Source organism: Cetorhinus maximus, chromosome 7 (genome assembly GCF_964194155.1).
Source record: "Cetorhinus maximus chromosome 7, sCetMax3.hap1.1, whole genome shotgun sequence".
Lineage (NCBI taxonomy): Eukaryota > Metazoa > Chordata > Chondrichthyes > Lamniformes > Cetorhinidae > Cetorhinus > Cetorhinus maximus.
This window is the reverse complement of record NC_135885.1, coordinates 59651558-59665847: the sequence shown is the minus strand read 5'-3', so window position 1 is coordinate 59665847 and position 14290 is coordinate 59651558. Positions and strand designations below refer to the sequence as shown.

At 45.9% G+C, this 14290-nt stretch overlaps 1 protein-coding gene across 1 annotated transcript in view; it reads left to right on the top strand.

The window, feature by feature from the left end:
* The window catches only part of LOC144682408 (high-affinity choline transporter 1-like), a 108996-nt gene extending 107485 nt beyond the window's left edge, over positions 1-1511 (top strand). Inside the window, exon 8 of the mRNA XM_078544820.1 lies at positions 867-1511. Coding sequence (XP_078400946.1) covers positions 867-1511 — 645 coding nt within the window. The remainder of the gene's footprint in view (positions 1-866) is intronic.
* The last annotated feature ends 12779 nt before the right edge of the window (positions 1512-14290 follow it).

The following is a 14290-nucleotide window of genomic DNA, read 5'->3' as shown; positions in this document are numbered from 1 at the left end:
TTCAGTTATTGCCCAGGTGTTCAATCTTCAAGTGTTAATCTAAATGTGGACTATCACTGCCAAATTGGATTGTGCCCTCAACCAATGTTTTAACACATGCAGTTCTTAGGAAGAATCATTAAATATGATCCGTTCCTTCGCTGTCACTGAGTCAAAATCCCGGAACTCCCTTCCTAACAGCACTGTGGGTGTACCTACATGACATGGACTGCAGCAGTTCAAGAAGATAGCTCATCACCACCTTCTCAAAGGCAATTAGGGATGGGCAATATAAGCTGGCTTAGCCAGTGGTGCCCACATCCCATAAAATAATTTTTAAAACCCAAAATTAAAATTTACAACTTTGTAAAATGTTGAATCATTAGAGTTTCTAAAGTTATTTTTTGAACAAAATACTTGCAGTCTAGCTCTTTTATTGGCAAGAATTTTTTTTGAGTAGAGCACTGAAATCTAATTGTAGTTGGTATCTACAGGCAGTCATTTGAAAAATTAAATGCAGAATCTTACTTTATAGATTCAATGCCCCTGTGCCCTGGGCGAGATGACAGCATTAATGCTACAACTAGCCTAAGGGATCCTACTCATTATAATTATTTAATGATTCTTTCTAAGAACTGCATGTGTTAAAACATTGGTTGAGGGTACAATCCAATTTGGCAGTGATAGTCCACATTTAGATTCACACTTGAAGATTGATCACTTGGGCAATAACTGATCTGACCAAAAACACCTCAACAGATTTCAGGGTATGGAAAAAACTGGAAGATGAATATATTTTTTAAAAACACTGGAAATTAATCTTGTCATAATGTATGGTAAGGAGAGCCAACTAGTGTTTTTACCCTTCCTCTTCATGTGCATTACAGGCCACGGATAACGAACTAGTGTGGATAATGCGAGTAGCCATCATTCTGTTTGGATCACTAGCAGCAGCAATGACATGGATGTCCACTTCAGTCTATGGATTATGGTACCTGAGCTCGGATCTTATCTTTGTTCTACTTTTTCCTCAACTGGTATCTGTACTCCATATCAAGGGAACTAACGCATATGGTTGCATCACTAGTTACTTCTTTGGTCTTTTTCTGCGTGTTGGTGGTGGTGAACCTTACCTACGCATACACCCATTTATCTGTTATGCTGGATGCCATTTGGAAAACACATTTCCATCTGGACCAATATATATCCAAGCATTTCCATTCAAAACTATATCAATGTTCGTATCCTTAATGACGAATGTGCTCGTTTCATATCTGACCAAATTTCTCTTCGATAGGGGAATGTTCCCACAAAAACTGGACATTCTTAAAGGCTTTGTTTCACAGCCTAAAAAAGAAAAAACAAATAAAATAGCATCACAGACCAATGGTAACACAGATGCGGTTGAACAGATACCTTCAGATAAGGAAGACATGGACCCTCTTAATACTACTTCTCAAAACAAGGAACCAGTCGTGAAATCAGTTTCAAGTCCAGTGATTTCAAACACAGATGACGTTCACATGCCTTAACTTCAAACATGGATATTGTAGCAAAAATGTATTACACCTGAAGCAAATGCCTAGTGGTTTTGGTTAGCAGGAGATATAAATAATAAATAAAACAAAATTCACTGATAAACAGTTAAAGCTAGTGGACTAAAAATCCCAATTGAGTCAATTATTAGCATTGGATATCATTAGCTAGTTACTGTTGCATTCAGTTTACAACAACTTGCATTTATGTAAAACCTTTAATGTAGGAAAACACTCCAAGGTGTTACCCAGGAGTGTATCAGATGAAAGTTGACACCAAGTAGGAGACAGTAGAATAAGTGGCCAAAAGCTTGATCAAGGAAGTAGACTTTAACAGATCATCTTAAAGGAATAGAGATTGTTGGAGAGATAGAGAGGTTTAGGGAGGGAATTTCAGAGTATAGGGCCTAGAAGGCTGAATATACAGCCGGCAATGCTGGGGTGAAGGAAGTAAAGGCTGCATCAAAGACTAAAAGTCGAAGGTACAGATTTCTTGGGACCAGAGGCGGTTACAGAGATAGGGAGGTGCAAGGCCATGGAATAATTAGAACATGAGGAAGAGAATTTTAACTTTGAGGTGTTGCTGGACCAGAAAGCAATTCAGGTCAGCAAGCAGAATGAATGAAATGTGATGCAAGTTAGGATACAGGCAGAAGAGTCTGAATGAGCTTATGTTATGAAGGGTGGAAGATGGGACACCAGCCAGAAGTACATTGGAACATTCAAGACTGAAGACTATCAAACCATAGATGGGAGTTCCATCAGCACATTGGCTGAGGCAAGGGTGGAGATGGGCAACATCACAGAGATGGAATTAGTCATCTGGTAGTACAGAACTTGAGTATTGCTGAAAAAGCTTTTCGTCTTACATTCATCAGGATAATCACAAGAATACCAATGTCAAGGGAAGCAACAACTTTATGCTGTAAGAAAAGAGAGTGTTGATTGATTGGCAAGTGGACTCTGATTGATAGAGGAGAATATACCAGTTAATGGTGACTGACAGTTAACTGCCAAGCATTGTTTGAAATTTAAACTAGGCAGCTTGACTCTGATCAGTCAAGGCATTGCCCTGAGGAATGAACCAGTGAATGGGTTACACTTCTTTTGTTTAGCTGAAACAGGTGCAATGTATGTAGATGTTCTTCCTATCTGCAAGGAACAGCATCCTGTGTATTAAAATATGTAACTTCCGGCGTAAGCAAATGTGCCACACTGTGAGCCCTACTTAAATTGGTTGTCAACATAATTTTTGGCGCACTGAGGGTCATTTAGCAAATATTGTCTGATCACGGAACCACATCTAATGTTGGGCACTGTGTTTTGACTTTAGCAAGCACAGACTGGTTGGGTACAGTCTGTACCTTGCCTGTTGCGAACAGCAGAATGGCCTACGTACCTAGCATCACACTGGCATTGAAATTCATATGTCATGTTGCCCATTTGTGTGATAGGCAGAACATCTTTTTGGCTTGACAGCAGCATCCTGTTAGTGGCAAATACCACTCATGTTGCTATTTAATAGTGGCAGCTTTACCTGTTACTCAAACGTTTTGAGGTACCTTGTCCTTCCAGGGTAATCGGAGGTAGACTGTATCCTTTTCAGAGTCGAAAGTGACAGCCTTAGGCCTGTCCATGAGTTTGCACAATATGCAGTGCGAAATAACCTGATCAGGGGAGCCATTATACCGCAGTATGTCTTTGAACTGCCCTCTTTCAACATCAAGCTGAATGGTGAGCAAATGGCTTGGGCCCTACTTACGAGGTTGTCAATAAGGCCAATCTTATAGCACGTGGAACTTTCAGAATCCCAACACATGTATTGGCCAGTGAAGGTAGGCTTGCAGTAGACCATGGTAGAGGACCACTCGGCAGATTTCATAACTAGTATGTCAAGGAAAGGGAATTCATTTGACTGCTCCATTTCAAAGGTGAATTTGAGCGCAGGTTAGAGCCCATTAAGACATGCAAGGAAATTGTTACATGCAGCTGCGGATTTAAATATACCAAACATAGCATCCACACATTGAAAATATGCAAGTGGTAGGAGATTAGGTGTCATCCCATCAAAGACGCATTTCTCATGGAACCCAGCAAAGATGTTTGTGAGAGCTGGGCCTAGAGGGGATCCCATGGCAACACCATCTATTTGGGCATACATGGTGTCGCTAAAGCTGAACTCAACTGCACGAGCTGCCGAGTTCATAAGCTTAATGAATACCGATTCGCGCAATGGTGGCAGGCCTAGGTTGCCATGCTATAGTGTTGCCGTGAAAATATCTATGGCTTCCTTAAGTGGAACATTGGTGAATAGGCTAGCAATGGAAAATGAGCACATGGACATAGAATTGCTATCGATATACAAGTCCTACATGGTCTTCGCAAAAGTGAAGGAATCCTTCACCATATATCTGGGAAACTTGTTCACATCTGGTTGTAATAATTCTCTCAACCATTTGGCCAATTTATGCTGTGCAAAACTGGTCATAGATAAGATAGGGCAGAAAGGGGGGGCATCACTTTGGTGCATCTTGGGCAGCCTATATATACGTGAGCACAGCGAGCTGTGAGGATGAACCCTGTCATTTATATCGAGTGACAGCTCACCGCTCAGACACAAGTCCAACAAGCGATTTTTTAGCTTACTTTTGAGTAAGACTGTCCAGTCATGTTGTGTGGCAGGTCCAATGGATACGAATTTGGACCTGCCATTAAGAATGGCGTGCACTTTGTTAATATAATCACACTTATTAAGGATGACTATTCCCGTCCCTTTGTCAGGTTTACTGATGTGTCTATCCGGGTTGGTCTTAAGGCCTTGCAACGCTGTAAGACATTCGCGTTGTATGTGCAAATAAGGCAGGTCATTCGGAATTCTGCAATAAGTGTGCGCTGGATCATGCTTTCAAGGATTCAGCATCTTGGGTGGACGCCGGATTGTGGCGTGATAGTTGGGAGTAGAGGTATTCAAACCCAGCAAATATCTCTTCCCGTTTGATTTGGGATGAAAGCAGACCAAAACCATGTGCAAGAGCAAACTCCTCAAAGGAGTTCTGAAAGTACATGGTCAGATAGATTTGTTATGTGTTTAGTGGCATCATTAATTGCGTTGCCAAACTGCATCCGCTTAAGTGATTTTATGCTGCGCATGTGTTTCAAACGGGTACTGTTTACAGTGTGGTCATCTACTGAAGCAGTATAGCGGCATAAATGAATCAAATCAAAAAATTAAAGAATTTATGCACCTCAGACCAAACGCAATGTAAATTAGTAACCCAAAACCAACCTGTTCACTCTTATCTCACATAAATGCTCGCTCAATGGTGGGACTGTGTTTCACTCTAGCATTATTGATATGTTTGGAAATGAAAACCGGCACAACTTTGGGGTTAATACACTCTTGGAGAAATTCAATAGAAAGCTTACCTGTTCTTAACTTACCTGTAAGTCAAACTATGTTGTTGATATCCCGAATTTGGTCTTTGTTGTACCTTTGTCCCAGGTATACAAATAGTCATTTGGTATACCTCTGAAGATTCTGAATCCTTGAAAGCGCGCCTAGCTGATCTAGTGCATGCATATTGCGGGATTCCAAACGACCTGTCTGATTTTCACATGCAACGCGAATGTCTTACAGCATTGCAAGGCCTTAGGACCAACCCAGGCATGGTCATCAGTAAACCTGACAAAGGGCTGGGAATAGTCATCCTTAACAAGCTTGACTATATCAACAAAATGCACGCCATTCTTAATGTTGAGTCCAATTTTGTATCCATTGGACCTGCTGCTCAACATGACTGGACAGACTTGCTCGAAAGTAAAAAAATGCTTGCTGGATTTCTGTAAGAGCGATGAGCTGCCAAGTGATATATATGACAGGGCTCGTCCTCACGGATCGCTGCATTCACGTATGCATGGGCTGCCCAAGATACACAAAAGTGATGCCTCTTTCTGCCCTATCTTATCCATGACCAGTTCTGCACAGCATAAATTGGCCGAATGGCTGGGTGAGTTGTTACAACCAGATTTGAACAAGTTTTCCAGATACGTGGTGAAGGATTCCTTCATTTTTGCGAAGGCCATACAGGACTATTGATATCTATGCTGTGTCCATGTGCTCATTTGCCATTGCTAGCCTATTCACCACTTAAGGTAGTCATAGATATTTGCACTGCAACACCATATCATGGTGACCTAGGGCCACCACCATTGCGTGAATCTGTATTCATTGAGCTTATGAATTCGGCAACTCACGCAGCTGAGTTTAGCTTTAGTGACACCATGTATGCCCAAATAGATGGTGTTGCCTTTGGATCCCCTCTCGGCCCAGGTCTCACAAACATCTGCCTTAGGTTCAATGAGAAATTTGTCTTTAATGGAATGACAACTAACCTCCTACCACTTGCATATTTCCGATATGTGGATAATACAGTTGCTATATTTAAATCCACAGCTGCATGTAATAATTTCCTTACATGTCTTAATGGGCTCCAAACTTGCACTCAAATTAACCTTTGAAATGGAGCAGTGAAATGAACTCCCTTTCCTTGACGTACTAGTTGAGAAATCTGCCAGGAGATTCACTGCCATGGTTAACCATAAGCCTACCTTCGCTGGTCAATACACGTTGGGATTTTGACAGTTCCACACGCTATAAGATTGGCCTTATTGGCAACCTTGTAAATAGGGCCCAAGCCATTTGCTCACCATGCAGCTTGGTTCATCAAAGACATCCTGTGGGATAACGGCTACCCTGATCAGATCATTTTGCACCGTATATTGCGCAAACCCATGAACGGCTGTCACTTTCGACCCTGAAAAGTGCCCAGTCTACCTCCGATTACCCTGGAAGGACAAGGTATCTCAAAAAATTTGAGTAACAGGTGAAGCTAGCTGCTCCATGCTGCCACTATGAAGTATCAACATGAGTGGTATTTGCCACTAACAGGAATGCTGCCGTCAAACCAAAAAGATGTTCTGCCTATCACACAAACGTGGTATATAAATTTCAATGCCAGCATGATGTCAGGTATGTAGTCCATACGTCTGAAAGACTGGTAGATTCTATCAAACAGCATGCCCCTTCTGCTGTTCATAATGGGCAGGTACAGACTGTACCCAACAGCCTGTGCTTGCTAAACCCAAAACACAGTGTCCAACATTAGATGTGATTCTGCGATTGGACAACATTTGATAAATAATCCTCAGAGTGCTAATAATTACACTGACAACCAAGTTAAGATTGTCACTCAGGCTTGCAGTGTGGCACATTTGCTTACACTGGAAGCTACATATATTAATACAGAGGGCCCTGTTCTTTGCAGGCAGCAAGAACATGTACACATATTGTGCCTGTTTTAGCTAAACAAAATAAGTGATAGCCATGAACTGGTTCATTCCTCAGGGCAATGCCTTGACCAATCAGAGTCAAGCTGCCTGGTATAAATTTCAAACAATGCTTGGCAGTTAACTGTCAGTTACTATTAACTGGTGCATTCTCCATGGCAACATCTCTACCAATTAGAGTCCACTTGCCAACCAATCAACACTGTCTTCTCATACAGTATAAAGTCATTGCTTCCCCTGACATTGGTACTTCTGTGATTGTCCTGATGGATGCAAGATGAAAAGCTTCAACAGTTGCCTTTATCAATCGAGGCATAGATTACAAAAGTAGGGAAGTCATGTTGGAGTTGTATAGAACCTTGCTGAGGCCACAGCTGGAGTGCTGTGTGCAGTTCTGTTCGCCACATTATAGGAAGGATGTGATTGCACTGGAGGGGCTGCAGAGGAGATTCACCAGGATGTTGCCTGGGATGAAACAGTGAAGTTATGAAGAGAGGTTGGATAGACTTGGGTTGTTTTCGTTGACGCAGAGAAGACTGAGGGGTGACCTGATTGAGGTGAACAAGATTATGAGAGGCATGGACAGGGTGGATAAGGAACAGCTGTTCCCCTTAGTTGAAGGGTCAGTCATGAGGGGACACAAGTTCAAGGTGAGGGGCAGGAGGTTTAGGGGGGATGTGAGGAAAAACTTTTTTCCCCAGAGGGTGGCAACAGTCTAGAATGAGCTGCCTGGGAAGGTGGTGGAGGCGGGTTGCCTCACACCCTTTAAAAAGTACTTGGATGAGCACTTGGCACGTCATAACATTCAAGGCTACGGGCCAAGTGCTGGTAAATGGGATTAGGCAGGTAGGTCAGGTGTTTCTCACGTGTTGGTGCAGACTCAATGGGCCGAAGGGCCTCTTCTGCACTGTGTGATTCTGTGATTCTGTGAAAATGTTTTTTTCAACAATACTCAAGAGATGGAATTATGTGCTCCTTGTGATAGAAAGCATATAGATTTGAAAGCTCAGTTCAGAATCAGATGAGACAGCAAGACTGCGAATGGTCTGGTTCAACCTAAGACAGTGGCCAGGGGAAGATTGACAAGGTTAGACACTGGATTATGACCTTCTTCACCACATTTACCTTTGCTTAATAAAGCTGGAACTCCTGGATTTTTTTTTAAATCTGATAATTATTTTTCAATCACCTCTCCTATCTCTACTGCTGTTTACTTATGAAAATCACGGGTTTTATCTCTATTTTGTTTCGGTACTCAACTAATTATTACAACCTCTGATGATTGGTTGGCTTACCTATTGCTGGAAGTAAATTGAAACTGAGTGAAGTCAAAAGTGGTGTATAATTGGCTGATTGGTAATGTGTGCAGTTATATTACAAACATACCTAAAGTGCTTAACACACTCTCAAAAAGTTTAGTCCTTGATGTGTGCTCCTACTTCCTGTATAACGCAACCTGCATTATTGGTCAGTCATTAATTTGAAAACATTCTTCATAAAATTGTTGAATGCCACACAATGCTTAAGAAGTTCCCTTTATAATTAGTTGATAAGAAGGTTTTTTCCTGATAGACCTAGCTCTCAAAGCACTAGCATTCTTTTTTAAGTATTATAAATGTAAAATGTATTTAGGATCTCGTATGTAGGAAAGGTCTTTTTAATATTTGCAAATTCTCCAATTTCTCGATCTTATTACAATGTGATATGAAAGTTCATTAAACAGTAGGGAACTACTGTTAAAGTAGTTAAACTTACATTAAAGCTAAGAGGAGATTTTATTCCTCAACTCCACTCTCAAGTAATTTGTGAATTATTTCAGCACAACAGAGGGAAAATGGATACTAATCCTTTCTTCGATTTTGTGCTTGAATACTGCTGCTCCTGGATTCCTCAATAGGTCTGCTGTCTGTACCTGATTCCACCTAGAGGGGTGCAACAGTGAAAATTACATGCAAATAATAGAAATCAGCCTGCATCTGGATTTCCTCTAGCAGCACCGGATGTGAATTGGGGCAGACTGTCTGCTACCTGAGCTGTCATTTATACCCCATTTTCATTGCTGGTGAGTGGAGAACGTCATGTCAGCCTGGTGAGCATCAGGTTTGCCCAGCTCTTCGATATGAGGCCAAGGCTATTTAAACTCCCAGGGTTAATTTTAATAATCCAAGCCTGAATTCCTCCCAAATATGGTGTCAATAGGACAGGAGCCAGGAAAAAACAAAAAACTACTGCGGATGCTGGAAATCCAAAACAAAAATAGAATTACCTGGAAAAGCTCAGCAGGTCTGGCAGCATCGGCGGAAGAAAAGAGTTGACGTTTTGAGTCCTCATGACCCTTCAGCAGAACTGAGTAAAGTTAGGAGAGGGGTGAAATATAAGTTGGTTTAAGGTTGGGGGGGTGGCGGGAGAGAAGTTGTGGGGGGTGATGGTTGTAGGAAGCAGGTTGTATGTTGTAGGGAGCCAGGAAAGCTTGACAGGAGATTTTGGTTGAAATTTGGGGCCCAAGGAAATAAACTGTTGCAATTTAGGTGCTTGAGCAGATGATCCTGGCTGGGGTGGAAAAGCCCTATGTTTCCTTGTGAGACCTGGAAGAGCATTACTGGTCACAAACAATCCTCTTGTAACAAAAAAATGATTTGATTTGATGGCCCTCTTTTAGGCCTGCTGCTCCTTTAAGCCTGGCGCTCCTCATGAGATGCCAAATGTGGCTGTCCTGTGTTAAAATACAGTCAGGGTATTAATGGCACCACCAGATCCTGACTTGCTAATTCCAATGAAACCCTCACCTTGGAGCAGGCAAGGTGTCTGTTCATTGAACAGATACACCCATTAAAATTGTACATGTCACTAAGCTGGTGAGTGTATGATAAGTAAGTTGTTGCAAGGATTTTATCTCTGCACATGCCCTGCTCTTGTTAGGCATGGAGTTTTGAAACGGGCCGCGCTGCCATTAAGGCCTGCCCAGTGGGTTTACGACTTCCATGGAGAATGAGAAAACCGAATCGGCGGCGGGCGTGTTCAGACCATCAGTTCCAATGGGGAACCGGCAGTTTGTATAAAGAGTGGCCAGGCAGCCTCCTTGAGGCAATACACCATGGCCACTCATAGAGAAGGGCGTGCTGGTTTGAGGGCACAGGAGGAGGAGGAGGAGGGCAGGCTGCAGGATAGGCCAGCTGGGGGCCACTGTGCCCTTCGGTTCTCAGATGCCTGTCTTGCTGTCCTCCTCCAAGAGGTGTCCAACTGTCGGGATATTTTGTGTCCAGAGGATGGGAGGAGGAGGGCCCCCCATGTTACCAGGCAGGCGTGGCAGTGGCTGTAAGCTCCCATGATGATGTGCGGCGCACCGGGACACAGTGCGGCAAGCGCTTCAATGATTTGTTGTGCTCTGGGAGGGTGAGTACCACGTTAGCCTTGGCCATTTTACCCAGCAGGTAGCCTTAGCCTTTGAGCGTCCCCACCCCCCACGTCTTAGTGTCGTTACTGCATTGGGCATTTGGCGCATGCTGGGTGGGCAAACAGATAGTGACCATGCTTACATCAGCCTTAGTGGTTGAGGAGAAGATGGGTTCTCCCCGCAGCATATGTTTGTCGCATTTGAGTAGTCTGGGGGCAACCTGCAGGGGAGGCAGCTAGACACATACTCAGAACTCCAACATATGTCTTATTGATGGTGATGAGATGGTGGAAGGGAAGCCTCAAGGTGTCTTGGCCAAGAGCCATCTGCTGGCCTCGGCGCCACACCTAGTTGCGCCTCATTGCCATAGGCGCTAAGGCCCGTGTGTTATTCAAAGTGATGGATGCCGAATGTGTCCAAGGTGTCCATTGGGGGAGGGGGTTGGGAGCAGCCGTACTATCTTCTGGGGACTGATCACCAGTAGTGTGGACAGGAGCCGCTGGAGGCCTCAGATGGGCCACTGTGGTTGGGGTGTGGCGTGCGCGTGCAGAGTACATGAGTGAACAGCCCCAATAAATTCTCTTCTCTGTTCTGCAGGCAAAAACAGAGCACAATCTGATGGAGTGCCTGCGGACTGGTGGTGGCCACGCCATGCTGCAGCACTTCACCACCTATGAGGAGCAGGCCATGGAGCTGGGAAGGAGGCAGGCGGCCAGGGCGGCAGGTGTCAGCGAGGCTGGGGTGCAGCGGCCAAATATTTGAGGTCCACAGTCCCAGCCACTCTGTCTCCCCACCATCCAAACCACTGATGGTTGCTGCGATCGTTAATGGTATGAAGGTCAACAATGTGACCTGTCAATCTCCTGTGCTCCACGGCAAATGTCGCAAGTGTTTGCAATGTTTCCTCATCACTGTAACTCTCCAGACATCCAGGTCAGGTACCTCTGCACTCTCCCCACTCCAATGCCATCCCTCCCATGAAGTGCAGGTCACAACTGGACGCAGAAGTGCAGATGTGGCCTCGACAGCATTTTCTGCAATTGCAACATGACCTCCCTTTTCCTACATTCTATTCCTCATCTAATGAAGGCAAGTCTGGCTTCGACCTTGTTAAACACCTTACGTACCTGTTCTGCTACCTTAACGGGTTTGTCCAGCAAGATCCCTGTAATCGTCGTGACTTCCCATGGTCCTACCATTACTCATGTATTCCCGTGCCTTTCTTGTCTTACCCAAGTGCTTAACCGCACACTTATCCACATAACATTCCATGTGGCATTCCTTAAGCCATCTGACCAGCCTGTCTGTATGCTCGTGTAATGTTTGGGCCTCCTCTTGACTATTTACCACTCCACCAATGTTCGTCTCCTTAGGTTCTTGAAGGGTGAGCGACTTATGAGGCTGGGGAGGAAGGGATGAAAGATGTTACTGACTGAATGCTAATTGATGCACTGTCCTTGTTGTTAATTTCAGCATCGCCACCACATGGCCGCCCCCAACAAGTCCGGAGCCCCCACTCCACACCTGAGGGCCAAGACTTGCAACTTGCGGCACATCATTTCAGCCAGCCAGGCACCAGCGCAGCGACAAACACTTCAGTGGTGAATGTAATGTCAGCTACTGTCCCGGAGCACAGTGGAGAGGGCACTTCACAATCGCTGGAGGAGATGGCACAGACAGAGTGTGCTGATGGCACCAGCAGCCACAGGACTGCAGGGGACCAGGCACATGCTGAGTCCAGCAGTGATGATGTGCCTCTGGAGATGTCACCAATGTAGCAGCTGCAGGACAAGTGGCAGGATGCACGGGGGCATCTGGCAGGGTTGCATGAGGGTGTGCTTCAGTTGGTTTCTGTGGTGGAGGAGACGGGCAGAGTATAAGTAAAGGCATAAACCTCAGGACAGAGCTTCAGGCTTCGTCCATTGAGAGATTGGCGACTCTCATGGAGAGGGGCTTCGATTGGATTGAGACTCTTCTGATTGGGTTATGCTCTGACCTGCAAGCCCTCACAGCGGTAATAGCCATAGGTGGTCATTCCCAATGTGAGAGATGTTCTTGGCACCAAGTGTTGCCGCTTGGTGCCCATGCATCTGCGGTGAGCAGGGAGGTCCAATGTGACCTCACGTCGGCGCAGCAGCTGCCTGTCGCCGCTGAGAGCTCCTCTCAGGGCACTCCGGATGAGGGCAGCAGCTCCTCCACCCCTCTGCCAGTGACCGTTGCATCCGTTGAGGCTGCGACAACTGGGGAGGTGCCAGTTCTGGAACTGGCCACTCCCTCCCAGGCGGGGCCATCACAGGCTCCACAGGCCAGAGGATGCCCACCAAGGTCATCGATGCCAACAGGACAGCAGAGTCAGCAGGCTGTCTCACAAGCCATTCCGAGCGATGGGGCGGCACCTAGACGTAGCACCCGCAAACGAAAACATAAGGCACGTTAGGCATTCCACGGGTATGTCACTGGTGATTTTGTGTTGGCCCGAGATTAGGGAAACATAGTTATGTATGTCAGGGCGTTTGTGTTTTATGTTGGACTGAATAAAGTCCAATTTCCTGACCATGGCTAAGGGTGTTTCCTTTGTGCTGCATTTGTGTGTTTCACAGACATCTCATGAGTGTTTGAGTGGACATTGATGTTTCTGTACTAAGCCTTTAGTTGCCGCTGATGCAGTGGACGATGTAGCACCTAAATATCATGTGTGGAAGTGCCAGGCAATGATGGTCCTGATGATCAATGTGTGTAGAGCTAGCTGAAGGTTCGTTGGATTAAAGTGTCCTGGATGTCGCTACCTCCTTGGTGTCGGGTCGGCGTGCTGCCCCTCATCATTGCCCTGTGCTTCCTCATCCTCTGAGCCACTGCTGGATTCATCATGTGAAGCCTCATCCACTGCGTCAAGATCTTCATCATCGACTGCATCCCCCCTTTCCAGTGCAAGATTGTGCAGAGCACAGCATGCTACCACTATCACAGAGATGTGATCTGGGGGGTACTGGAGTGCGCCCCGTGAGCAGTCCTGGCAACGGAAGCGCATCTTGAAAAGACCGATGGCTCTCTCCACCACAGCCCTTGTGGAGGCATGGCTCCTATTGTACCGCTGCTCAGCTTCTGTTCTTGGATGGCGGAGAGGCGTCATGAGCCACCTTCTGAGGGGATAGCCCTTGTCACCCACCAGCCAACCATCCAGCCGAGCCGGAGCACTGAAGAGCCTGGCACCTGGAAGTGTCTGAGGATGTAGGCGTCATGGGTGCTGCCTGGGTACCTTGCACAAACTTGCAGAATCTGCATCCTGTGATCACACACTATCTGCACGTTCATGGAATGGAAGCCCTTCCTGTTGACGAAGACACCGGGCTCACCTGCTAGCGCCTTGATGGCCACATGTGTGCCATCCATTGCACCCTGGACACGGGGGAAGCCAGCAATGGCCGCGAAGCCTCTGGCTCGCTGTGTCTGACTTGCCTGGTTGCAGGGGAAGTGGATGAAGGTCAATGCCCATCTGAACAGAGCATCTGTAACCTGATTGACACAAGTGCGGACAGCCAATTGGGAGACACTGCAAAGATCACCCACCGGCCCCTGGAAGGAGCCAGAGGCATAGAAGTGGAGGGCAACTGTGACCTTGAGAGCTGCTGGCATGGGGTGTCCACCCACACAGTTAGGGGAGATCTCAGGGCTAATCATCTGACAGATATAGTTGACTGTTTCCCTTGAGAGACGAAGCCTCCTTCGGCACTGCACCTCAGTCATATTGAGGTAGCTGCTTCGTCGCCTGTATACCTTGGCAGCAGGATGGTGGCGTCTTCTGCGGCCCCTTCCACCTTGGACAACCCCTTGGCCCTGCGCCCCTTGTGCCTGTGCCTGGCCTCCCAAAGGTGGCTCCCCTGGAGGCTGATTGTCCACTCCTGGTCTCCTCCTTATTCTATCCCTCCCTTCCTCCTCAGAGGAGCTGCCTCCAGTGAAGATGTCAGAACCCATACCCAGGCTAAATGGAGGCCTCCGGAAAGCTGCAGGCCCGATAAAGATTACTGTCTGCAGACTG